This window comes from Odontesthes bonariensis, chromosome 8 (assembly GCF_027942865.1).
Source record: "Odontesthes bonariensis isolate fOdoBon6 chromosome 8, fOdoBon6.hap1, whole genome shotgun sequence".
Lineage (NCBI taxonomy): Eukaryota > Metazoa > Chordata > Actinopteri > Atheriniformes > Atherinopsidae > Odontesthes > Odontesthes bonariensis.
Genome location: NC_134513.1, coordinates 11,467,787 through 11,495,010, shown reverse-complemented (window position 1 = coordinate 11,495,010; position 27,224 = coordinate 11,467,787). Strand labels below are relative to the sequence as shown.

The 27,224-nt window shown below is 40.0% G+C and overlaps 1 protein-coding gene across 4 annotated transcripts in view; it reads left to right on the top strand.

The window, feature by feature from the left end:
• Nucleotides 1–27,224, top strand: part of pcloa (piccolo presynaptic cytomatrix protein a) — a 67,815-nt gene that overhangs the window by 28,507 nt on the left and 12,084 nt on the right. For 2 of the 4 annotated variants that reach the window (XM_075471710.1, XM_075471707.1), the window contains exons 5-18: nt 506–4,571; nt 4,858–6,395; nt 7,628–9,698; nt 11,503–11,550; nt 12,117–12,199; nt 12,376–12,451; nt 13,333–13,458; nt 18,186–18,294; nt 18,705–18,769; nt 20,220–20,404; nt 21,177–21,227; nt 21,417–21,547; nt 25,745–25,771; nt 26,813–26,906. In XM_075471710.1, the coding sequence (XP_075327825.1) occupies nt 506–4,571; nt 4,858–6,395; nt 7,628–9,698; nt 11,503–11,550; nt 12,117–12,199; nt 12,376–12,451; nt 13,333–13,458; nt 18,186–18,294; nt 18,705–18,769; nt 20,220–20,404; nt 21,177–21,227; nt 21,417–21,547; nt 25,745–25,771; nt 26,813–26,906 (8,670 nt within the window). The remainder of the gene's footprint in view (nt 1–505; nt 4,572–4,857; nt 6,396–7,627; nt 9,699–11,502; nt 11,551–12,116; nt 12,200–12,375; nt 12,452–13,332; nt 13,459–18,185; nt 18,295–18,704; nt 18,770–20,219; nt 20,405–21,176; nt 21,228–21,416; nt 21,548–25,744; nt 25,772–26,812; nt 26,907–27,224) is intronic. The other 2 variants (XM_075471709.1, XM_075471708.1) reach the window with 2 other exon arrangements.

The window sequence follows — 27,224 nt, the reverse complement described above, 5'->3', positions numbered from 1 at the left end:
GGCTGAAGTTCAGCCTCCGGAAAAGCACAGTGATGAAGATGCAGGCTCTGAGGTGACCATAGTGTTTAGCAGATGTAGCAGTAGATCATATAATTATCTTTTGGTATCATTTGCTTTATTTCTGCAACAATCGATTGAGTAATTTAAGTATATATCAAGATAAATGTGATGGAAGTGCTTTACTGAATATTTTACCATATAAATTTTTTTTGCAGTATCAAAACTCTACACTATACAATTGAACATTATGAAAGATGTATAAATCATATCTCTGAAGAAGAGAGCTAATGTAGTAACTTGAAAAATGCATAAAAGATATACCATATACCAGTTATTCAAAGTAATTATTGAATTTCAGAAAACATATTACATCTCCATTTGTCATTTTTGCCATTACTGAATTTATGTGCAATTATGTATTGTGCATATGCAATCTTTAAAACTGTTCTGTCTATACTGTCATTTTGATTGTAAAATAAAAAACTCTTTTCTTTTAATCAATCAGGTGAAAACAGCGGGGACTTTAAAAGAGCCTGAAATAAAAGAAGTGGTGGGCAAGGAGGGCAGTCCTACCAGCCCCTCAGACTTAGCAAAGCTAGAAAGTACTGTCCTTCCCATCCTTAAGGCCCAAGAAAGCACCCAAGAGGAGGAGAAACAAACCAACACTCTCAAGACCAGACGTAAACTGGAGGTACTTACCCTCTCACTCGACTCACCGAGTTCAGAAGAGGACAAAGAACTTTCAGAGAAGAATACCAATGGTATCTCTAAGAAAAAGCTCCTTGTGCCCATGGATGTCAGAGCAGATTCTCTGGATGAGAGCAGTGAAAGCTTTGGAAAAGAAAGTCCAATATCAGGAGATGATGAGGAATTTATCAGAAAACAGATCATTGAAATGAGTGAGAATGAGGATGCTTCACCATCTGATGAGGAAAACCTTGTCAGACGAAAGATCAGAGAGGAGGAGAAGAAACAGATGGAACAGAAGAAAACTGTAGAGAAGAGCGCATCAGGAAAAGTCCGACGACTAACCAAGAAAACCACCATAAATCCAGATGATGACGATAATGAACTCACCTCCCCGTTGGATAAACTTGATTTAGACAAAGAGAAAGGACCAGACATGAAAGAAGATAATCAGAGTGGTACTGCAGTTCGCAAATTCCAATCTATAGAGTTACACGCAACCAGCAGCCCTGTGCTTATTTCTAATGCTGACGGAGAGCCTGAAATGGAAAGTCTCACAGACTCTCCAGATGATCGGTCAAAAGGTGAAGGGTCATCCAGTCTTCATGCATCCAGCTTTACTCCTGGAACATCCCCAACATCTCTCTCGTCACTGGATGAAGATAGCGACAGCAGTAGTCCGGGCCATGTCCGTACTGGTGAGGGAAAACAGCACAGGAAAGCCAAACACAGACAGACTGGTCAGGTGTTGCCAACTATTGAAGATTCCTCAGAGGAAGAAGAGTTACGGGAGGAGGAAGAACTAATGAAGGAGCAAGAAAAACAGAAGGGCTCAGGGAAAAAATCTAAGAAAGACAAAGAGGAGATTCGAGCTCAGAGGAGGCGAGAGCATACAAAGACACCACCAAGCAACCTTTCTCCTATTGAAGATGCTTCACCAACTGAAGAACAGAGGCAGGAGGCTGAAATGGAGGAGATCAGACGGTCATCCTGCTCAGACTTTTCCCCGAGTATTGAATCGGATCCTGAAGGGTTTGAAATCCATGCAGAAAAGATTGCAGAAGTCCACAAAACATTTAAACTACCCACATCTGTATCTCTTTACTCCCCAACAGATGATCAAAACATTGAGAATATTCAGAAAAAACCTCTAAAATCTGCTGATGAGGCTTATGAAGAAATAATGCTGAAGGTAAAGTCTCCAACAGTTGACAAAAGCGAGATTCAACCAGGAAAAGAGTCTGTTTATGGAGGCATACTCATTGAAGACTATGCCTATTCATCTCTTACTGATACTTCAGCTGCTTATCTGGAACAGTCAGAAAAAATAACTGTACCTGCTCTGCCTAAAACACTGAGATCACCTGATGAAGTTTATGAAGACATGATAAAGAAGAGAAAAGAATTCATGCAGTTGGAGCAGGAATACCAAAATATGAAGCCAAAAAAAGAAAACACTTACCCAGAAATTGTCCTACAACCTGCTGAGAATACCTTTTCCATAAGCTGCAATGTAACATTAGGCAAAGATGGGAAGCCATTGTTAGATGCTGAAACTGCCTATGAGGAGCTAATGAAAAGAGTCCTGACTCCTGGAACAAGTCCGACTCAGCTAGAGCCAGAGGTGGAAGCTACTGCATCAAGAAAGGCACTTCACCCCATTCCAGACTTAAAAGTGACACAGTGCTCTTCAGGAGAAGTGTCTTCTGATGATGAGAGTATAGTTAAAAAAGAAGAGGAGAAAACTGCAGAATTGGATATGCATTCGGAAATTGAGACTGTGAAAGAGGTCTCTGAGTCTCCTCCATCATCTACATCAGAGCTGCAACCTCAAACCACAGTCACAGCATCCCAGGCTGATGTTATGGATTTATCCAGTACATTACCAAGAACATCGACCCCTGTGATTGCCAGTGTATCACCCTTACCCACAGTCCCTCAGTACACACCCAGTACACCCAGTGTCGTGTCAACTGCCCCACCAGTGCCCCCGAAGCCAAATGTCCTGCGTAGGACCAATTCTCAGGAAAAAGCAGAGGAACCTGTTGCTCTGCCTCCTCCCACCCCACCAAAACCTACTGTTTTTCCCAGGAAAGCTCCAGTTCCACTTCCACCTCAGGCTTCAGCAACTCCAACAAGACCAGAGCCAGTAGCTATGACTACATCCCAAGGATCACCCATAAGACAAACAGTTACTCCTACATACAAACCTCACGTTCCCCCTCCTGTTCCTCCAAAGCCAGCCTTTCCTGCTGGGATTGGGGACATTCACAGACCAGGACATGGTGTCAAACCACCAATTGCACCAAAGCCTGGGTCACAGCCATCTTCGCCTGCCCATACCCCACATCCACCAAGACCCACTGCACTTCCCACTAGTCCCAATGACACAGTCCTCAATCTGAGCCCCTCTATTGAGAGCAAGTCATTTCAACACTCACCAAAATCACCTTCTTCTCCAAGATATGCCAGCAATCTACGTGACACATATGTGGTTATCACACTGCCTTCCCAGCCTAGCTCACCAGTTGACAATATAACAACTCAAGCTCCCTCCAGCCCTGGGCCTGCATCTCCTTCACATCAAGCTCAGCCTGAGAATTATTATCAACCACATTATCAACCTCAGTCCTATTCACAACATCATCAACAACAAACTCCTCCTCAAACAACCAGGGTGCCTCTGGCATACACACGTGTCACAGAATCCATTGAAAGTAAAGAGATATGTGGCCCAGAAAAACATGTATCTAGTTCTTGTCATATAATTGAGGCTATATCAGCCTCAGCTCAGCCACCTGTAGTAATGCCTAACCTCATCTCTCAAGTGGTCACTACAGAACTTCAAAGAACCACTGTCTCTGTTGTTCATGAAAGGACACCACCACCAGTGCCAGCTCCAAGGGCAAATGGTATCCCAATCTCGATGGAGAAACCTAAGCCACAGATGTCAGCACAGAATGGACAGGCTTTTAAACCTACTGAAGTGGTAGATCTTAGGACTGTGAAAATGGATTCAGAATCAAATATTATTGGTGTTGATCTGTCTTCTGGCCTAGAGTCAAGACGTCAGTCCTTTGTTAGTGAAATCAGTCGTCACAACAGTGCTGTACAGTCACCTGTGGTCAATCTCAGCGCTGAATCATCCACTGTTTCTATAGTGACTGATAGCATTACCATTATGACCTGCGCTGCTACACTCCAGCGATATGACAATGTAGACATCTCTCAGCCATCTTCAGTGCCCCTTCAGCTAACCAAAAACAAGGTGTTTGAGCCTGTTTCTCAAATTATCTATCGGCCAGTTGATTTTCAGCCTTCCACCCTTGCTACAACAGAGATCCCAATTAACCTCTCAGTTGGATCAAGCACAGGTGGAGGAAGTTTCCAGGCCACCCCTGTCACTATTGGACCCACTTCAATTGCAAACTGTGCTGCCAATGGATTAAATACTGGAACAGCCACAGTGGCAGGAGCTGTTGATCTCAGCACCGCAAAACCTTTTAATACTGTGGTATCAGTGGATGGTACATCTGCAGAAGTGGTTACAGCTGTAATAACAGATGATGGAAAACCAGTTGATCTGACAGCCTCTAAAAGAGCTGTATGCTGTGATGTTGTATACAAGCTCCCATTTGCAGGAAGTTGCGCTACTCAGCAACCTACCACACCCCTGCCAGAAGATCGTTTTGGATATCGTGATGATCATTACCAGTATGACCGACCTTACGGACTGAAAGGGTTTGGTGGAATTAAACCATCAATGTCAGACACAAACCTCGCAGAAGCTGGCCTGTTCATATACAAGAGTAAGAACAGCTATAATTTCAGTGGCACAACAGAGGGTGCAGTAGATCTTACCTCAGCAAAGATTTCTGATGCAGGTCAGTGCAGTGACATTGCAGACCTGTCTCTTAAATGTCACTTTGAGCTGCCTCCACTCATTCATGGCTAATGTGGCATTTTTGGTAAATTTTTCCCTTTTAATTTGTTTTGCATGGACTTTTTTTGCATGTGCTTGCATGCTGTTTTTTGCTTGTTGCACCTCATTATTGGATTTTTCTTTTTCCTTGTTCCATCTTTTTCATAATTTGCATAAGGCATGGCTTTTTTCAGAATTTAATAGATCTGCAATATTGGGACTGAACTCATATTTTTGACTTTTGACAGGTGAAGCTGTTGATTACTCGAAGAAAGGAACTTGCGCAGGAATGACAATTCCACCCTTTTCTCAAGCCAGAGTCACGAATTCTGTCAGTACACTCTTCGGCACAAGCAGTGTTCTGAGGTCATCAAATGGAGTCGTTTATTCTTCTGTTGCAGCACCAATCCCATCTACATATGCTATTACTACCCAGCCTGGATCCATATTTAGTACAACATGCAACACCCTGTCAGGTATGCACACAAGTGACACCATGCCTTCTCTGTCCAACATCCAGAATCTGCCACTTACACGATCCCAAAGCTTTCTGTCCACCATTTCCATAACTACAGCAGAGGAGCAAGGAGATGCTCCACTCAATCTGGAGATTTCTAGAGGGGGAACTGCTGATGCTACTACTACAGCAACAACATCTTTAACCCTTGACACCTACACTGATGCATCCCTGGAGGCTATAGCTGCTTCACTGGAGGCTTTGTCTTCACCCATGGTACCTGGGGATGGCCAGTATCAAGCAGAACGTGAGCGGCTAGAAATGGAGAAACTTAAACAGCAACGCCTGGCTGAAGAATTAGAATGGGAGCGGCATGAGATCCAGCGGTTCCGTGAACAAGAACAGTTCTTGGTACAGAAGGAATTGGAGGAGTTGCAAGTCATGAAGCAGCAGATACTTTCACAACAAGAGGAGGAAAGACAGGCTCACCTTATGATGCAAAAAGAAACCTATGCTCAGCAACAGCAGCAGCTTGAGCAGATTCAGAAACTCCAAGAACAGCTGCGCATACAATTGGAAGAGCAAAAGCTTCGTCAAATGTACCCAGGTGGGGACATGCTGGGGCATGGCTTGCAGGAGGCAGTTGTTTTGGGACCTGATGGCACAGTACTCGCTCGAAAGATCACTGATAGTGGGTGCCAGACAGATGAAGAGGATGAGGCAGTCAGCAAGGCTTACACAGCAGGGCGAAAAAAGAGGAGTGCTAAAAAGAGCGTTGATAGTTGTGTGCAGACTGATGATGAGGATCAAGAGGAATGGGAGGCCCAGACTAGAAGTCGGCAAAGCCGGCCACGTACTGCCAGAGGTGATAGGGGTGGGCACACAGAGATGTCTCTTCAAGCCCACACTGAAATTTCTATTCAAACTGACTCAGAGGGAAATATTCACATGGACACCAGGATGGAATTGTCTGACTCGGAGAGAACATCACCAAAGAAGCGACCTACTCCTTTAGAAATAGCCCAGTCTCCTAACCTCAAACCTGATTCTTCTACCCTTCAAGCCCCTCCTAAATCCCCCAATGTGCTCTATTCCCCCATATCCCCTTGTATATCACCTAGCAAATCCCTCGAGTTTGTGTCCTATGAAAAGTCACTCGGTGACACAAGCCCACAAAAGCTAAGAGGAAATGCAGATCCATCAAAAGTCTCTCCAGCAAGTCCCAGAGGACCAAAACCCATGCAGCGATCCATGTCTGATCCTAAGCCCATGAGTCCAACTGGAGAAGAAAGAGCAACATCTGGCACCCAGTATGGTGACGGCCATGCAGTGAGTACTATCAATACATGTACCTCTTTCAGTTAGATAAATATAAGAAAGGTATGCAATAGAAAAACACAGCTTTATTTTAATTTCAAGAGGATGAAGTTGCAATTGGTGTTCAAGGTTTTATTTTGCCTACACATAAGTGCAATTCATTTTAGAGGTTTTATTGGAGAGGTATTTCCAACTTCATTTTATATGTTGATAAAATACTATATGGATATGGAAGTTAGTTTTCTGCCTGGGCAATTCACCAATGAGAATCTTGGACATACACACATAGATGGAAAAGTAAGTTGAACTTGCAGGTAATTCACAAACTCTCAGAGTGCTTTGTTTGACTGCTGAGTGCAACTTAGTGATCTTTGACATTTATGGCAAAGATACATATCTTACCGTAAATTGTGTTTTCCAGAAACCTTCAATGTATAACAACCAACCATGGCCTAATTTTATGACATGGTGCTATATTTACACTGTAATACATCCTGTTTACCTCTAAATAAGCTTTGCACACTTCATAACTCCAAAAAACTTTGAGAAACCCACTACATTCTCAAGACTGACAACACGTGTGCTGTATGTGTTCAATCCTGAATCAAACCTGAAAGACACAAATGGATACATTCATTTGTCTTTGTATACATATTTTCACTCAAAGTACCTCTGGTCTCCTTAGCAGCCTTTGCACTCAGTGTAACCTTGATGGTTGTGCAAGGAACTGTTCATTAAACTGCCCTCATAACCAAAAACACATTTTTCTTAAAGATATCTCTGAAGTAAAAAAAAAAAGTACTGTGCTCTGAAAAGTACAAGCAGAGCGCTCGTTCCTTGCAGCACAATGAGTTTCACCTTTAAAATACTTGCAGAGGATAAGATGCACACTATATCTCCCAATAACACACACTGCTAAGAGAATTCCACCAATCCTCCCATTCACTCATTGTTATGCGTGAGTAAAAAGTTGAAGAAAAAAAGTCTTGCAAGCCAGTATATGAGACTACTGGATGAGAGTTCTTCCTGCATAGAAATACTAAAACATATGTACACCTTTTTATCTTTTCAATAATGTTTAAGGTGATAATGCATCAATTTAACACTGCAGATCAGCCAACAAAAAAAATGGAAAAGCATGCTACGGGACCTTTAGAAACTTTTGAGGCATGAATAAGCAGTTGGCTCTTTTAGTTGAAAATTTAAGTTCTTGAATTCCTTACAATCCTTATTTGTTTCCATAGGGGAAGGGCTCAGGTGGTACACCAACAGGCACTCAAAAGAAGGTGAAAAGGACTCTACCCAACCCACCATCAGAGGAAGAGTCAACAACCAGTGGCCAGACAGCATACAGCACTGGCTCTGCCCGCCGAAGAATGTGCCGTAATACCAATATGGCTCGTGCCAAGATCCTACAAGACATTGATCGTGAGCTGGATCTGGTGGAGCGGGAGTCTTCCAAGCTCCGCAAAAGACAGGCAGAATTAGATGAAGAAGAGAAGGAGATTGATGCTAAGCTTAGGTATTTAGAAATGGGAATTAATCGTAGAAAAGATGCCCTTTTAATTGAGAGAGAGAAGAGGGAACGGGCCTACCTACAGAGTGTTGCAGAGGACAGAGACTATATGTCAGACAGTGAGGTTAGTAATATCCGAGAGACAAGAGGTGGGCATGTGGGTGGTGATGATGAGGAAATTGAGGATCATGTTCTTGAACGTCCCAGGACAGCACCTCAGTCAGAACTGGATGACTTTGTTCCACCTCAAACAAAGCATGAATTTGGAAAATACTCTCAGTACCCATACTCTCAAAGCCAATACCAGCAATCAATCTACCAGACTCCCCAGTCCTACCAATCTCATTCTATCTACTCCTCTGTCCCTTCACTCACTAGCTCTCAACAGCAGAGTTACCACCAGATGCTTTTATTGCAGCAGAAAGCTGCTAGACAAGCAGCCCTCCTCTCAGAACTTGATGCAACAAAATATGATGTCATTAGCCGTCAGCCGGATCCTACATCATCGGCTTACCTTGGTGTCAAGTATGATAAATATGGCAACCACCTTGACCTCAGAGCCTTGGAAGTTGGAAGCATCGCAAGTAGCCCAATGTCAGCTGTCTCTGATTCCTACTACACAGATGTAGACCATCATACACCTCGTAGTTACATGCTACTGGAAGATGCTGCAGAGCTGGCGAAGACCTCCACAGGTCTATCTTCATCTTATAGTCTGGCTGAGAGGGAGCTGGCTAAGGCAGAGAAGCTGTTGCGCAGAAGTGCTGCAGATCTGGGGTCTACTGACTATCTGGGATCCACATCCAGGCTCCATACTTTTGGAAAGACTCCTGATGAAGAGGATACCATGGAGGAACCCTATGAGCTGAAACTTCTCAAGCAGCAGCTCAAGCAAGAGTTTAGGAGAAGCACAGGTGGGACTGAGAACTTAGAACAACTGACAGGTCTTTCCCAGCACTACTATACCCCAAGCTCTGGAATCTCTGGTTACTCCCAAAGACAGTATCCCAAGACAGATAAGTACAGTATCAGTCGACTTACTCTTGAGAAGCAGGCAGCTAAACAACTCCCAGCATCGATGTTGTACCAAAAACACAAGACCCCATTAATAGATCCTAAAATTTCCTCCAAGTATTCCTCTATTTCAGACAGCAGAGGTTTGGAGGCTGACTATACCAGCTATATAGGTTCTACCAGTGCATCCCCAAGATCCAGCCGGCTCATGCAGGATGAGATTACCTTTGGTCTTCGTAAGAATATTGCAGAGCAACAAAAGTACCTTGGATCCACTTTAGGGGCTAACTTAGCTGGGTCACTAAACTTGGGCCAGAGCTTGGGTTTGGACTCTGCCTATCCTAGTGGTAGCCGGTCAAGACCCTCATCAAGGCCCACATCTTGCTATGGTCTGGACTTGTCCATCAAAAGGGACCCTTCCAGCTCTTCACTGAGGCTTAAAGGAGATGGTGAAGCATCTGGGGATGGTCCCAGTTATCAAACCCCCTCTGGTCGCACCAAACCCACCAGCCTTCCCATTGTGCAAAGTGGCCGTGGCCGAATACCCATAGTGGCCCAGAACTCAGAAGAAGAGAGTCCATTAAGCCCTGTTGGGCAGCCTATGGGCATGGCCCGTGCATCAGCGGGACCTCTGCCCCCCATCTCAGCGGATTCAAGGGACCAATTTGGTTCCTGCCTGTCCTTGCAGGACTCCCAGCAGCAGCAACTTGTCAGGGAAGAGCCAACCAGGGGTAGGGGTTATGTACTGCTGGATGATCTTCAGGGCACAATGTCAGATAGTGAAGGTAAAAAACAGACTTGTCATACTGTCACTTTTTTCCTCTTTCAATGTTTTATTAGTGAGACTTTGTTTTTATGGTTTGCCTTGCATGCATTTAGTACTTATGTGGATGGAATGTACCTTGTGTTCATTCAAAGTCTGCATGTGTCTGCTTGGATTTTTTGTGTTGTAAAGCTCGACCTTAACTTTGATAAATGTGTCTTTTTACTTTGTGTTGTCAGTAGTTTGATTCAGTCTGTTGAGATCTGGCGTGCATGCATGAATTTGCATGTGATTTTTCTCTATGTCGCATAGACTTGAATGTATCTTGCATTTTGTTTCTGTAATTTTTTCATTACTGCATGACACTGCATTGTCTAACCTTTGTTCCAATTGAAGTGTATGTTATGAAAGGCAATTCTCCAATCATATAGTATCTGCATTTCATTTCAAGCATGTTGTCATCTGTTGTCATGTTGAAGAAGATTTCCAGTCTTTCAAATACTGCTTCTTAAACATTTAGGGTTTATGTCACAATGACAGAATAATTCTTGAAAACTTTGTTAAGATTTAAACAAGTTTTTTCATTTTATCCCCCTAAGTGATCAACACATTTGTGCCTCTACCACTTGTACAATTTACATAATTGGTCAAGAATTCTGTCATTTGAGAAGGTTCTTTATTCTAAAATTGTTCTTCAAAATGGTACTGTGTTGTCTGTAATCGCACAGCCAATATTAACTATATTTTAGTTAGTTGATAAGTAATGGGATATTGGATACTGATTATGTATTTTATGATCACATTTTAGGTTCGAGTTATATTTCTGGATTAATTTAGTACAATATAAAACTACAAATAGGCTCAAAGCATTATCTCAGTGTGAAATTTGAAAAATAATAGCTACATTAAAACAGGATGCTGTTACAGTCGTGGGATTTTGAATAGTTTATGTTTGAAATGCATGATTATTGGTGGCAACATTACTGTGTGTGTAATAAATATAAAACTTTACCCTGCATGTCTTGTCTTGAAAATCTGTTTCAGTGTGATATGTCAATGACTTTCTTTTGCTTGAAGTGAATGTATGCCATCTTTCTTTGCTATCTATTTATCCTGCATTTCCTAAAGGAAATACTGCTTTACTTTTTTAAATACTTTTGATTTAAAAAAAATTGGGAATCTTTTAATCAAAAGATGAAGAAAAAAAAAGTCAAATTCAACCTTTTTGAATAAACATTTTGTGTATTATTTACTTTTCTTTATAGCTTTTATTATAGAATGCAAATTAACTGAAATTTTATTTTAGAGTTAAACGAACAAACAAGACTGTCACTCAGGTCATCTTGTCATGGTACAGTGTCTATCTGGCAGCATAAAAGAAAGTAATCTGGATTTGCACCACATTTTAATTGATGTTTCCTTTGGTCATGCTCCATAGTTCCACCAAGAGTTTTGGAAAGCAGCTTGATAATTCTACTGTAAAAGGCACCATTGTAAAGGAATTCAAGGCTTTTGGTTTGCACTTCAACCATGGCCGATGGCCTATTTCTCAATCTAAGAAGAAATATGTAGTGCCTTGCAGAAATTTGATATTGAAATAACTTACTGCTTTTTTGGTTTTCACATTTCACTACTATATATGGCTTTTTTATCTTGGTCCAAAAAGTTACAAAATCAAAAGACTACATAAAAGGGAGTTCTCTACTGCAGTACTTTCATGAAACAGAATGTAAAATGAAAGTGTCTTGGTTTATTATCTGGTTCAAATGTGTAAATATGCTAATACCAATTATTTTGCGATGTAAACCCATTTGCCTTGATTACAGCCCTAAGTGATTCCCTGATGGCTTTGAACAGAGACGATGCAACCAATGGTAGAGTATTAGTTTAGTTTTCTAGTTATGCATTAGCTAATCTTTTAACCTGCACCACAAATTAGATGCACATCACCATGAAATGATGCCTAGATGTTGGGGAGATTAAAGACATTCACAAAAAGGCAAACTACTACCACTTTAATTTGAAATATAAAATAAATTCTGCTTAATGTTTTATATGAACTTTTACAAATTTATGTTTTGAGAGAGCTTACATTTTTATTTCCGAACAATTGGAGATTACTGATAACCCAACATTTACATTCCTAGAGAATATTTTCCCCATAGGTTAAGATTATGCAAACGTACTGTATTAATATGTTTTACTCACCCTAAAACTGCATCAATTTTCTCTTTATTTTAAATCAAACTTTTGTTTGGCCCTTGTGCCATTCTCGAGTTATTATCCCAATCACTAATCAGTTTTCACTTTTAACAAATAGAGTGGTACTCAGTGGCATGTAATCACTTTTAAATGATCTGCAATCCATCCTCTCTTGTTGGATATATATGTCCACACTATTAGACTGGTTTTAAAGTAGTGCTTGTTTTTATCCCTGAAGCTTACCACCTTAGACGAGAAGAGACTGACTGGTTTGACAAACCAAGAGATGGACGGCCAGAGAACGGACAGGAGAACAGACAGGTGAAACATGAAAAAACTTCATCCATATGCATTGTAGTGAGATTTGAAATGTTCCAAGACAGATCACGTCACAAAATGAGTTCTTCCACACTCAATGAAGCACATATCTTAAAGTAGTATGTGCAAATATTCTATGACAAGGTGGTTAATATCTCTTTGTTGTGTACGGGCCACAGGGAAAAGGTCCATATTACCCATTCCCTCACCTCAGGGTCAAACTGCGGAGGGATCCCAAAGACCGCACTGTCTCAGGTAAAGTACCAGAGGTTTTACTATGGTCAAATTAAGTAGAATGCTAAGTGCAGATATAAAGTGTATTTTAGGAGACGTATACATTTTGTAAGCTAATGTGTTATTGACCGCTGTCAATGTCATCTCCTGCCATTACATTCCATCTAACCGTTCTTTCATGCTCAAAGCAGGCAGACGTTTCCTGGCTTTTTTGTCAAATTAACCAACTTCTACATATTTCAAGGTTATGCATGGGGAAGTTTTATTGTTTTATCAATGAACTGATTTTTTTGTCTACCTATGGCATCTCCTCTTAAATAGAGCCATATTTCCCTCTTCGTAATATTGTCTAACAGAGTGACATATATACATTTAAAAGGGCTCAGTTAGCTTACTATTCCAATTTAATCATATTGAAAGCAAACCTTAAATAAACAGATTATTTTATCCATGAAAAAAAAAACTATTTTAGATGGATTTGCAGTCCAGTGCCATCTTACCCACTCATTTCTTCCAATTTGAAAAAAAACCTTGAAACCTTTGAAAAAACATTTGTTAACTCAAAATTTTCAGAGAAAATTGTAAAACTGATCCATCATAAAATTATCAGGATCAAGAATCCTAGATTTGAAAGCTAACACAACGTGGAGTCAAGCTGCATTTTCTTACCATGATTGCATTAAATTCTTACCTGATTCAGCTATGAGGAATACCGTAATTACCGTAATTGCTAAAATGCTAGTTTATCATTCAGAATATTTTACAGATAAAGGTAACTGCAAGAAAAGACTCAGCAACAAGGCTACATTAAGTTGTAATTATTGTATGCAGGATCAAAAGGAAGTATATATCTAAATGAATGAATAATCCCACTCACTAGTCTTTGTTTTGGGGCTAAACAGGAAATGGTCTGGGTATTCGTGTGGTTGGAGGAAAAGAAGTCCCTGGTAGTAATGGAGACATTGGAGCTTATGTTGCCAAAGTCCTTCCAGGTGGAGCTGCAGAACAGACAGGAAAGATTCTTGAAGGTAAGATCGTAATGGATTTAGTTTTCATTCGTGTGCCCTACTTTAATAAATAAAAGTGGTTTCGTTAACTGAAGTAAATTAGATTATGAATATTTCAGACGTCAAAAATTTTCACTAATTTGTGTACACTATTTCAATTCTATTTTTATGGGCTTATAAATGATCTGATGACATATAGTGTTCCTATTAGTTTATTAGTTTGGTAAATATAATATATAACAAGGTGCTGACTGACTTGTTTTAGCACAATATTGAAACAGTGGGCAATGGCCTATATGTACAAAAGCAACACAATCAAAAATAGTTAATAATCACAAGACGGTTCCTGGTTCAAATCCCAGCTGCGGCCTTTCTCTGTGGATTTTGCATGTTCCCCCCACGCATGCATGAGTTCTCTCCGGGCACTCCAGCCCACCCATGACCCTCAATTGGATTAAGCAGGTATAGAAAATGGATAGATGGATGTTATTGTATGCAGATTGTGGGTGTATTATAGGTAAATATTTTCTGTCTGTGATATTAACATTCTTAGCCCAAAAAACACAAATCTCAAATAGTAAGCTTTCCTGAAGGAGAGTGTAGCAGGGCTATTCAATTACAAATTCAGTTGGGCCAGATTTTAAAACCGAAACCGAGACCGCTTCTGTCGTGTTTTATTTGACATTTTGTACTGGATGTTCGTTGATATTACTCCGCCACCGCTAAGAAAATAGTGCGAGCATGAACGAGCTGCCAAATAAAACACGACAGAAGCAACTTTTCGCAACAAAATTTGATATGGATTACCAGTGCACACCAGTAACCACTCCGGTGAGTTGATGATTTTAAAAACGGACATTTATGGTGCTTTTATGGACCTTTTTGGACATGCACATGACTTGCCATTCTGAAGCAGGTTGAGATGAATCAAAATTAGGCAAATACCGGAGACAGCAGTAAAATTCAAAAAAGCGGTGAGGGGGGTTCTAAAACATTGCAGACGACTCATAAAAGAGGCTTAATGTTGAAAATACCGCAGTTCTCCTTTAAGCTGGGCCGGACATTTTCAGGGGTCAGTAAGGAGGAGGTGATGACAAATTTCAAACCAACACAAATAAAATGAAATAACATGTGATGTTTATTCATCATTTCCCCTCTTCGTATTTTTGTAAAACGCAGCGACTTCAAAAAGTGCATAAAAACACATTTCAAAACTTTTAAATGAACTAAAGTAGTCACTATACTCTGACTCCTGAATAACCCAGGCATTAAAACAAAAAGTGCACATCCGTGGTGATGAAATAGTTTTCCCTTTTGAAATGAAATAAACATATCAGACATAAGAACATCAAAAAGTGAATTAAAAACTTCTCTAAATAAATAGAACCTGAGGTAACAGCAATGCTATTTTTCATTTTAAAATACTAAAAAGAATATTTTGGTGACAAAATGTTGTCTACATTTTGAAATGAAATCAAAATAACATCCTGGTCATATCTGACCGTAGCACATCACAAGGTGTGTTTAACTAAAGAAAAAAAAAACGTTTGGAGTTGGTGGTAAAATAAAACAGTATCTGTCCACCCAGGCAGGGTTAAAACGACGGTTTTCATCGTCAGTTTTTCGTTTGAGGGTTGAGAGAGACATACTTTTTCAGTTGGAGTTGCTAACATGGTTCTTTTAGTAACTTTCAAAACAACGCGCTGGCTTGTGGGTTGGTTGTGTGTTGCTAGGCTACGCATTCACTTTCTAATCTACTGTAGGAATTTTGAGCTCATTTTCGCGAACTGTGCATGTTTTTCATGGTTTTTCTCTGCTTTTTTGGCTGAACCACATGTTGGGCCACTCGGGTATTGCTTCTGGGCCGCATGTGGCCCACGGGCCGCCATTTGAATAGAGACTCATGTTTGCTGCTGCAGTTGTGTTGGAATAATGCATGTACAATAATTTGATCACTCGGGGTTTATCTTGACCGTGTAGTTAACTGCAGTTGAATTTATTTGATCTAAATCAATGTCATCGAAGACCCCCAAATGATTGCTTGGGATATCCCTATCATAAATGGATTTTTTTAACCTCATAAAGCCATTCGCATTTTTGTTGCTGGCTGTACATTTTAATTTGCTATACAGAGTGGTATTGATGGTGCCGTTTAATCACAGCTAGCATTCCCTGCAAAGCTTTTCCTGGACATGTTATTCAAGTGCATGTACGTTTGCAGTCAGTCACAAAGAAACAGACATATGGAATGAAGCATGCAATTGCAGCAAGAAAATAGGTTAACAAAAAAAGGCTCTAATTTGAATTTAGTTTCATCACCATCTGACTGTGGAACATTACTCATATTTGGAAATGTGGAAAAATGTCAATTTTACAGTAGGAGAGTGCATATAGCAACAATCATGTTTTTTCATCCTTTTTTTTTAAATTTTAATACCGAACATAACCACACAAACAGCAATTTTATGAAAATAAATGGATATGAGGCTAGGATTACGCCCTGAGAAAATTGTTATTTCATTGCAAAAAATGTATTACTTGCGATTATTCACTGAAAAAGCAAACAGTCGTGAATCTACAAATGCCACAAACAGCCAGTCACCATATAATCATTGTGCTTTAAGCCACAGATATATGACCTGTGATTTTGCCCTCCCAAACCTCTTACTGACACCACCTGAAGATATATTGCTTTGTGGTTTATTAACAGGAACACATTTCACGAGGTGCTATTGATTTCACATGGGATAGTCTGGGAACAGTTAACCTCATCACCCTTCTGGCTACTCTGATTCACATTGAGGGTGTTTGACAATTGGTAAAACTGTGGCCAGAGTCATTTTAAAGCTGCCACAATAGTGATCTGTGGGCAGTAAAAGAAAAAGTCCTGTCAGGTTTGGACCTGAATAGTGGGTGTGATCCACTATTGATGATGATCTTTCGCTGCCTTGTGGATCTGTGTATTCCTGTGCAGTTTTGGTTCTATGTCGAGTCTCCTTTTTTATTCTTTTTTTTGTCTTCTATTTTTCCCTCTCCGGTTGTTCAAAACAATATTCCAAACACAATAAAACTGGTTCATTAAAAAAAAAAGACAGACAATTAAAACAAAATATTTCTTTGATTGAAAGTCTTCAGATTTCAAATGATTTCCAATGCAAAAGTAAATATTTACTCTAAAAGTGTAGATCACAAGAAATACAAAGAAATAACAATGACATAACTGTTTGGTGATTGGTCCAAACACTGTAGGAGAAAGCTGATTGGACCAGCACATGGCTGCAGTACCTGGAATCTGCTGTACCAGAGTCTGTGAACAACATGTATTTACACTAGCCTTAAAAAAATGACGCAAGGTACCACAATGGACCAAATGTGAAGTCCAAAATTACTTCCATCAAATGCAACAAAGGAAATACAATATGACTTTGACTTGTCTGCCAGCTGAATGTGGAGAAACTTCACATTTCCCTTCTCATTCAGTAGAAGGCACTCTAGTATTAAATTGAATTTAAATAAATTGCAAGAATTGGGTGTTTATTTAAAATCGTTTGTACTTCATTTCTGAAAAAAGTGACAACCCGTTTATGAAAAAAAATGCAGAAATACTCATACAAACTCATACTTTGTCCTCTCTCATGTATTTTATGCCATCTTGGGTAAAAAAAAAAATCTATAGTACAATGTAATATACTGGTGGTGTTTGTGATTGCCTATGTCCAAGAGTCTAGATGCATATGCCATGTTGTTGACTGCAATGACAACTCAACCATGATAACACCCATATCCCTGTCATCAACACTGAGCAGAATGGCAGTACTTAGGTTCTGCCAGTGGGAACATGGTGCCTCCCTGTCTCTGTTTGGTGTGAATATGGAGGAATGTTGTCAAATTCAACTGGCAAAGACGCTTTGTGTCATGGAGGGAGGGTGGGTATGTTTGTAAATCTGTGCCTTTTTGTCTTCTGGTTGCTGAAATTCAGCTTTGAAAAGCAACCCTATACAGTATTACCAATTTGATGAGTGATATCGGCTTGAAACTACTTCATAGCTTAACTGTCATTCACATACATGCAGCTCAAGAGTATCGTCACAAACAGAAGACCCTCTTGATGAGCTGCTTCAATCTGTGTAAGTCCTGCCAATGTGCAGGGAGTGTTTCTTAGAATGCTGTGGGTTTGCTGTGTTGAGTGGATTCATGTAATCTGCAATAAGAAATAAGACATCTGTTAGGCTATTGCAAAAGCTGAAAAAAGCAATCTGATTGGATTGATTTAGTATTTCTTTCCAGCATGCATTATATTTGAATTGTGTCCTGCAAATGATAATTCTGTACATAAAATAGCACAAGGACATTTTTGAGTTAATCTCTAGCCGGTTTGCTCCTGAGTGCTCTGTTCGTATCAGCTTCGTATCGCAGCTGCTGTTTGGGCTGTCACCAGCATTTAACTTCCAGCACTGGCGTGCAGTTTGATGCCTATGTCTCCTGACTAAGAATCAAAGCTTGTTTTCTCACAATAGATTGCTCGCTGTAACTGGTCAAAGTAAAGATGTTCAAAACCCTAAACTCATCATTCATTATGGCCCACTTTTAATGACTGATCTTTTTTTTATCAATTAAAGAGATAAATCTGTGCTTTGATTTATTTTTTGTGGGTTTCAAGTTAAATGTTTTTACTATACTTCATATTGGATGAAAGACAGAATCAGTTGTTGTTCTGCTAAGTCTGCCTTTGTGAAAATCAATCAAAGGAATGCAAGTCCTGGAGTGGAACGGTGTCCTTCTGACGGGGAAAACCTATGAAGAAGTTCAGGGGCTTGTCGGACAGCTGTGTAATGAGGCAGAAGTGTGCGTCAGACTGTGAGTATGACAGTCGTCACTTTCTAGTTTTTTCTCCTGCTCTCATTTTTAGCATCCCATACTGATTGTATTATGCTGTGGTTTTAAGGTTTGCTTCATTTCATTTCAAACTAGATCAAATACCTTTCTTTTTGACCTCCTTCCAAACAGACCATATTTCCTGCCTCTATATTTCCTTAACATACATTCTTATCACTTCATTTTTTAAATCGATTTCCCATTTCAGATATTTGACAGTCAGTCATAATTGTTAGTTTTGCTGGTCCTCCATACGGGTAATCGTTATGAGTCTTGTTTCATTGATGGTTGGTTATCTTGTTTTTTTTAGTAGCTTTTTTTTCTTTTACCAGATTTGATTCCGTTCATGTTTACTTTTTAGCTATATGAAACATTTATTTTGGCTTTTTCAGTGATCTTAACATGCTGGCTGAGTCTGAGGGGTCTCACCATCTGGATTTCCAAGAGCACAGCAAAGGTAAGTTTCAGTATTTCTTTTTTATGATTCCAGTCCTGACATGTCAATATTCTTTTTTAGCCCAATCCCTGTCCCCGCAGTACTTCAACTTGACCAGGAGTTCCTACCTCAATTTCATAAATCTTTTTCTTTTTCTTTTTTTGGGGGAACAATGAATTGTAATGACAGAGAAATGCTGGGTCTTGGAGAGTTGTTGGAATAATTGATCAAATTACTGCCATTTTTATAAATGTTTGATAAATTTACTAAATTAGCTTTATGATTTTAAAAATGTTATGTAGAAATGTCAATGTCAACATTTTCATATATATATATATACATATATACACACACACACATATACATATATATCCGTGGTGAAGATATAACATGCATATTCAAGGCTGTATTCCATATGAATTTGCTTTAGTAGTCACTTTTTAGCTATTAGAAAATAAATACTGATATTCACTAATAGATATAACCATGAACCCACCCAGTCGAATAATTACTTAAAGCAACAATGGAGAAGATTGTGAACCTTAGAACGATGTGCTTCTGACTCATTTCGAAGTACCTTGACTTTTGTTATGCACATTTTGATCCTGAAACCGCCCAGAGGGGCTGAGATACAGCAGTTCACGACTTTGGTTTCTAGCCATGCACTACACTGTTTTGCTTTATGGTTGCTTGACATTTTTGTGGACTTTTAATGGCAATTTTGTGGCCTCTTTAACGTGACATCAATATCATGTGTATATCTGTACATGTGCAGGGCTCACATGGAGATTTGTTTTTCTATAACAGTAGTATTACGTCCCACAACTGTATGGGGCTCTAGTGTTAAAGAATTGCAAGTGTTCTGAAGTTTTATGTTTGAATATTGTCCTGAAGTGACAAAGACTAGTAAATGAATAAAGATAAAAAGCAAAATCAGTATTTTACTGTCATCTTTCAATATTCTGGGACACAATTGAACCAAAACTATCCCATATTTAAAATTTGTATTGATAAAACTGTGTTTTTGTCTGTAGTTCTTACCTGTGTCATTAAAAAAAAGCAACAAAATAGAAAATATTTCTATGATGGGAAAATTTGAAGTGTTCATTTTACACTGAACAGCTCAATCAAATTTCTTGTTGTCTTTTAGACTCTCTTCTTACATCACTCTTTCCCCAACAGTTCTCCTTTCACTCAAGTTCAGGCAGGAATTACTTGTCTGCTTCCGCTGTTTGTCTGCATAACACTTACACTGTGGCCTTCTTAAATCCCTTCCAAAGTCAGTTTAATTTTTGGCTCAAAGTTTTTTGTTCATGTTTTCAGTTATATCTCCCTTTACAGTTAAATGTGACCTAAAAGTTAAAGAAGCAGATAACTGACCAAATCCTTGCTGGGTGCAGTCTATACCCTTCAGTTGCCATCATCTTCTTGCATGGGTTTGCGTGACTGACTTCATGTGTGAACCTTCTAGGGGACAGACCTCCCAGGTCTCCAGGTGTTGATCCCAAACAGCTGGCGGCTGAACTACAGAAAGTGTCACAGCAACAGGCTCCCATGTCCACCTCTTCTTCCAGTCTGCCTGCCCCAACCTCAGCAACCTCCAGCCCGGGTCAGCCAGGATCCCCCTCCGTCAACAAGAAACGCCACAGCAGCAAGGTGAGATCATTGGAGAGATTTTAGAACATTTCACATATTTTTTGTCAATGTTGAAGTATCAGACCATTAAAAGCACGATATTTTACTGATAAACGTATCAGGCTATGCTTCAAAGGGGTGACTGACGCTCTGTTTTAAATCTCCACTTATTCTATCATTCTTTTTCGCTATATGGTGTTTACTATATAATGGACTCAAAGTGCGTAGGGTTAGACAGCTGGTGATAGATTTAGGACACTATTTGAATGCAGTGGTACTACATAATTTTGTGTTTTTTTGATGATATTGGTATCGCGAAGTTCTTAGATCCACAGTGTCCACAATGTTATAGGCTAGCTGGATTATAACTTGCCCCTAATATGTTTGCTGTTTAGAGTTAACAATTTCAGTTTTAAATATGGTTATTTATGGTTATTTACATATTTTACACAGCTCGAATCAGCCCACTAATTCATTTAGCTTGTATTTTCCACAAAACTTTGGTCGATGCTGTCAGCCTAATTTCTCTGCTCTATGTGTATATATATTGAAAACCAATTTAAACAATGTGTCAAACATAAAAAGGTAAAAAGTGTATTTTTAGTTGTTGTAACTCATCCGTAGTGAATACTGCAGCGCATGCATCATTGATTAAAAGAGTTATATTTACAGTTTTGCCTTAAGCAATACATTAAATTCAGCAAAGCACAGTAGGTTAAGCACAGTATGCACACTCATCAGTAAACAACCACCTACAGATTTTTATCTAGCATGTTGCTTTCATCTCCGACAGACTTCAGAGGGAATGAAGACCCAGTCCCACCCCATCTCTGGAGAGATACAGGTCTGTGAAAAGAAACGATGAGCTCTGCAGTCTTTGTGCAATGTGTCTTACTGTGTTTTATGTATCATCTCAGAAACCATATAAGTGCAAGGCAATGCAAACTAAACTCAAACTCTTTGTTGTCCTACTTTCCATCTTTCCTCAATTACATCTGAATCCAACTTAATTCAACTGTGTTTCTTTTTACAGCTTCAAATCCACTATGACAAGCAGCTTGGCAACTTGATCGTTCATGTCCTGCAGGCCAGGAACCTTGCCCCACGGGACAACAATGGCTACTCTGATCCATTTGTGAAAGTGTATCTCCTACCAGGGAGAGGGTGAGTCAGGAGACTGGAAACTGTGAGCTGATGTTAAATTCAGAGCTGGAACAAGGGTAGTTAGGGCTACAGGATACAAGATTAAAGAAATGTAGGCACACAAATTTTGGAGACCAAAAAACGTAAGAGGTGGCTTTTAGAATCACAAGTTGTGGTTTTCAGCCAGACTCAGAACAGTGGTAGTAGTAATTACAGTATATGCTGACTAAGATTTTTCCATCTATGCTGCACAGACAGAAGCTTTTTTAAGCCCAAACTTAATTTCCATTCATTTTAAATTCGATTTACAATCGATTTTTGGCTTACCATGACATCTTTCAATGTGCAGCACATGCCCTTTGTTTGATATCAACTCCATATCACCACGACACATTGGGCCCATCAAACATTCTGTTTTATAATGGTTCTTTTGAACAGGACTCATCAGCCCCTTATCACCACTGAATTACATAAACCTTATGTAAATAACATAAGGTTGACAGTGTACTTGCGCTGCCTCTGTCAATGGGTGTTGTACTGTAGGTGTAAGTGCAGTTAAAATCAATAGCTCTCATATTTACTTGCAATGTGATCCACACTCCCTCACAAGTTTTTGGCTTCCTTCTCTCTTTGATTGCGTTGTAATGCAATTGACTCTCCCAACTTTTCTTTTGTAGGGATGAGGTCCCTTTAGAGACGTTTTTTTTTCATCGATCATTTCAGATAAAAGTATTAATAGGCAAGGCAAGGCAATTTTATTTATAGAGCACAATTCATACACAGGGCAATTCAAAGTGCTTTACAGCTACATAAAATCACAAGAAGGCAATAAAACCATTAAAAAGGAATAAAAAAATAAATAAAAGAAAGAAATTAAAAAAGAAAGAAATTTAAAACCCATTAAAATAATCATTAAGTAATTAAAAAGTGAAGAGTGCAGATAAAATACTTTCAGGTGTCATATGCACAGCTAAATAGAACTGTTTTCAGCCTGGATTTAAACATTGTCAGAGTTGAGGCCTGTCTCACATCTTCTGGAAGACTGTTCCAGATTTTAGGGGCATAAAACTGAAACGCAGCCTCACCTTGTTTAGTCCTGACTCTGGGCACCAGCAGGAGACCCCTCCCTGAGGTTCTCAGAGCCCGAGTTGGTTCATATGGCTCTAACATGTCAGAGATGTACTTTGGCGCTTGACCGTGAAGAGACTTGTACACAAGCAGAGCTGTTTTAAAGTCTATTCTCTGAGCGACAGGAAGCCAGTGCAGAGACCTGAGCACTGGACTAATATGGTCGTATTTCCTGGTTCTAGTCAGGACTCGAGCAGCAGCGTTCTGGATGTACTGCAGCTGTCTTATAGCCCGTTTAGAGAGCCCAGTGAGCAGGCCGTTACAGTAGTCTAACCTGCTGGAGACAAACGCATGGATCAGTCTCTCTAAGTCTGGTTTAGACACTATTCCTTTGATTCTGGCAATGTTTTTTAGATGGTAAAAAGCTGCTGATGTTACAGATTTAATGTGGCTGTTAAAGTTCAGGTCTGAGTCCAATATTACCCCGAGATTTCTAACTTGATAGTTAGGTTTTAGAGAGAGAGTCTCAAGGTGACTGATAACACTTTCTCTTTGTTTCTGTGGGCCACAGACAATGATTTCAGTTTTGTCTGAGTTTAGCTGGAGGAAATTGTTTTGCATCCACACACTGATCTGTTCGATGCAGCGACACAGTGTATCTACAGGCCCGTGTTCTCCTGCCGTCAGTGACACGTAGATCTGAGTGTCATCTGCATAATTGTGGTAGGACACATTATAGCTGCGTATTAGCTGGCCTAGTGGAAGCATGTACAGATTGAACAATACGGGTCCCAGGATTGACCCCTGGGGAACCCCACAGGTCATAGCCATTTGGTCTGAGACACAGTTACCAATTTCAACAAAATATTTCCTGTCCTCCAGATAGGACTTGAACCAGTTTAAAGCACGACCAGAGATTCCCACCCAGTCTTCTAACCTCTGTAATAAGATCGCATGGTCAACTGTGTCAAAGGCAGCACTCAGGTCCAGCAGAACTAAGACTGTGACTCTACTTGCATCTGTGTTCAGGCGGATGTCATTTGTCACCTTGATCAGAGCTGTCTCAGTGCTGTGGTGGGGCCTAAAGCCTGATTGGAAAGTATCAAAAGCATTGTTAGACAGGAGAAAGTCACTAAGCTGTTGGTATACAACTTTTTCTAGGACTTTGCCTAAGAATGGCAGGTTTGATATGGGCCGGTAGTTGTTCAGTACTGTGGCATCAAGATTGCTCTTCTTTAGAAGAGGCTTAATGACAGCGGTTTTTAAGGCCTTTGGAAATGTTCCAGTCTGGAGTGAGATGTTGACTAGATGAGCAAGTTGTGGTAACAAACTGCTCAGCACAGACTTTAGGAATCTAGTGGGTAACTCATCAAGGCAGCACGTTGATGAACTCAGACTGCAGATGGTCTCTTCGACTGTTTTGTCAGTAACAGGTGTGAAATGTGTCAGCTCTAGGTGTCTAGCTGGCTGCAGAGTAGTTATTTGTGTTGTGGAAATTATTGCATTTTTAATGCCTTGAACTTTGTCATTAAAGAATATTGCAAACTCATTACACTTGGATGTAGAAATGAGTTCTAAAGGCAGTGAAACTGGAGGGTTTGTTAATCTGTTTACTGTAGCAAACAGGACACGAGAGTTGTTACTGCAGTTTTTGATGATTTCAGAAAAATAACTCTCCCTTGTTCTACGCAAAGTCTGGTTGAACACACATAGCTTTTCTTTGTAAGTCTCATAATGAACCTGGAGCTTTGACTTGCGCCATTTCCGTTCGGCTCTTCGGCACTCCCTTTTCTGTGCCCTGACCGACTCTTCTTTCCTCCATGGCGCCCTTTGCCTACTTTTAACCATTCTAACCTTGACAGGAGCAATGGTATCCAAAACATTTAAGAGACTTGATGTGTAAGAGTTCAACAGATCATCAACATCAGAACACAGGGTTTTCTCAAACCTAATCATTTCCATAAACTGTGTCCCTGTTCTGTCATTTATGAGTCTTCCCCGAACAACTGCAGACCCAGCTGGTGTTTTGGGTAAAGTAGATAGGTCGAAGAAAACACAGAAATGATCAGATAAAGCAACATCCACGACATTCACGTTTGAAATAACAACACCCCTTGATACATGGCTGAGACTGGTTATGGAGACATGCACACTTAAGCATGTGTGCACATTCTCATGTATATCCTGTGTTTATATACATGGATTCTCACAGCTGTCGATACATGGATGTTACACTGGCATCGTCAGTCCCCTGGCAACTACATAAAGGTCCTGCTGTTGTCGACCAGAAAGCAATAAGAATATACTTTGACTTGAAAGTAGTGTACAAAGCTGAAAATTTCCTTTTCTGGGCTGTTGACCTACAACTGACCAACAAACTTTGAATGGGTCCACAAATATTTTACATGTGTATCTACAGAATAGCAACTGTATTTTATGTGAAGTGCACGTTCATCAGTAAGTTCACATTTACATACAAATTGGGATTACCCTTCTGCAACTGCAACTACACAAAGAGCATTACATGATTAAGTAATTGTAATTTTCTAGTCAAGAAACTATGTACAAACAAATTCAAAAAGATTTTGGCCCAATCCCAGTTCCTTTACTCTGCCCTACCTATTTGTTTTGCTGGGAAAGGTGGCCCTGTTTTTACAGGGGGATCAAGGAATAGAGGTCATCTAGCCATTTAGTCAAGACATTGAGGTCCATTTGGATCGCTTATTGACCCCTGCTCCTTCACCAAGGGGAAGACTGGGAATGGGCCTTTGCATTTATGTACTTTATCTTGAGGTCCCACGGCAATTACTGAACCAGTGAGAAATTGAATATGTGGTTCACTCTAGTCAGTGAGTGGCAGACATCCAATACCATTGCCAAAAGTTGCTTCACATGACCTAAAATCCCCTCTGCGCACCCACAAACAGTTCACGTCGAACCACAGCTAAGTTTTATTCCACTGCTGCTACACACCACAGTTCGCTGCTCGGGTCCTTTTAAAACACACACCATAAATCACAGAGTAGACCAAAATCTACACTTAACCTCCACTCACAGTCCACGAACACTCTTTGACCCCCTCCCCACCCTCCCTCTGACTATTGTTTCTGTATGTTGTTCTCTATATTTAATGCATGCTGGACCCCTCAGTCAGGTCATGGTTGTCCAGAATGCCAGGTATGTGACTTGCCCACTTTGGTTATGTTTTGGTTGAAAATTGGTTGTCAGTTTGGTCACAAGATGACCATGTTGTTGACTGGAAGCTTATTAATCAGTCCGTTATATCAGTCCCACTAACTCCCTTCACCCGTGAAAAGTGCTACTTTTTCCATTATTCTTAATATTGTCATGATGTTCCCTTCAACTTTGGGATTGTCTTTCAAAGGAGAAAAGGCCTTAAACATCCTGAATCTAACACATAAGCAAATAGTTCCCTGTGCTGTTGTCTTCTCTTGGTAGATGGTTTGTTTTTGTCCTTAACCATTGTTATTTGAAACCCTAACCTTGAGCCCAACACCTTTTAGTTTATCTCTGTTTTGTGATTAAAATCCCTCAGTGATGTCCTACATTGTCCCCCAACATCATACTGCACCATTAATGCCTTTCCACATTCAATACACGCTCCTCTTACTTTGCACTGCTGTCTTGATTCATGCCATTGTTTTCCATTGTAGAGTAAATCGTTCTTTCCTTCCCACACTAACTCCCCAGACTTGCTCATATCCTACAGTCTTAAATCAAACCCTGCACTCTGCAAAAAACATCCATCATAAAGTATCATTCATTCTGTTCCTCAAACAGGTCAACATTATGTTGTGTTTTAGAATCAAACTGACTTATTTCAGGACTTTTTATATTACTATAATATTCATTATTTTTGCAAAGCTGTAGTCAGCAGAATTAAAAACTCTGGTAAACCTTTGTTTCATTGGCATATTTTTATTCTGTTGGCACATTTTATGAGGCAAACTGACTTGATGGACTTCAGAATGGACTTTTTTGCAGCACACTCTGAAAACATACCCTGCCATCCGTGCACGTAGGCCCATACGTTCTCACCATCCAAACAATGTGCCTCACCTTCATCATTTTCCCTCTATCTTGTCACATTGTGCCCTACTCTAATAGCTTGAGCTCATTACTGTGTGGTGGTCCACTAACCTGCATGTTAGCATGCATGTTGACCAAGCCGGTATTTTCTATGATGTGTTCCTGCAGTGCTGAAAACAAGAGGAAATCCAAACATGCTGGCAAAAGTCTTAACCCAGAGTGGAACCAGACTGTCATCTATAAGAACATCCACTTGGAGCAGGTACCGTGTTTGTTTGAAGATTTTTGGAACACTTGAAACACTTTCACCAACCAGCCATGCTTGACATTTGTGTGGGCATTGCAATATCTGTTCTTTACAGTATTTTATTTCTTGTATGCTAGCGTGTTACTTTGAGCCAAAAATCTCACAAAAAATACAGGCTTGATTGCCACCGTATGATGTTTTGTTCATATGTTCATGAGTCCTGCAGGAAAATTCCAACAGATTTTAATCTCTTTATGACTTTAGTTGAAAGCTTTAGTGTAGCGTTAAGTGTCTTGACAGTTTTCCCGTGAAGGGCAATTAAATGACACCCCC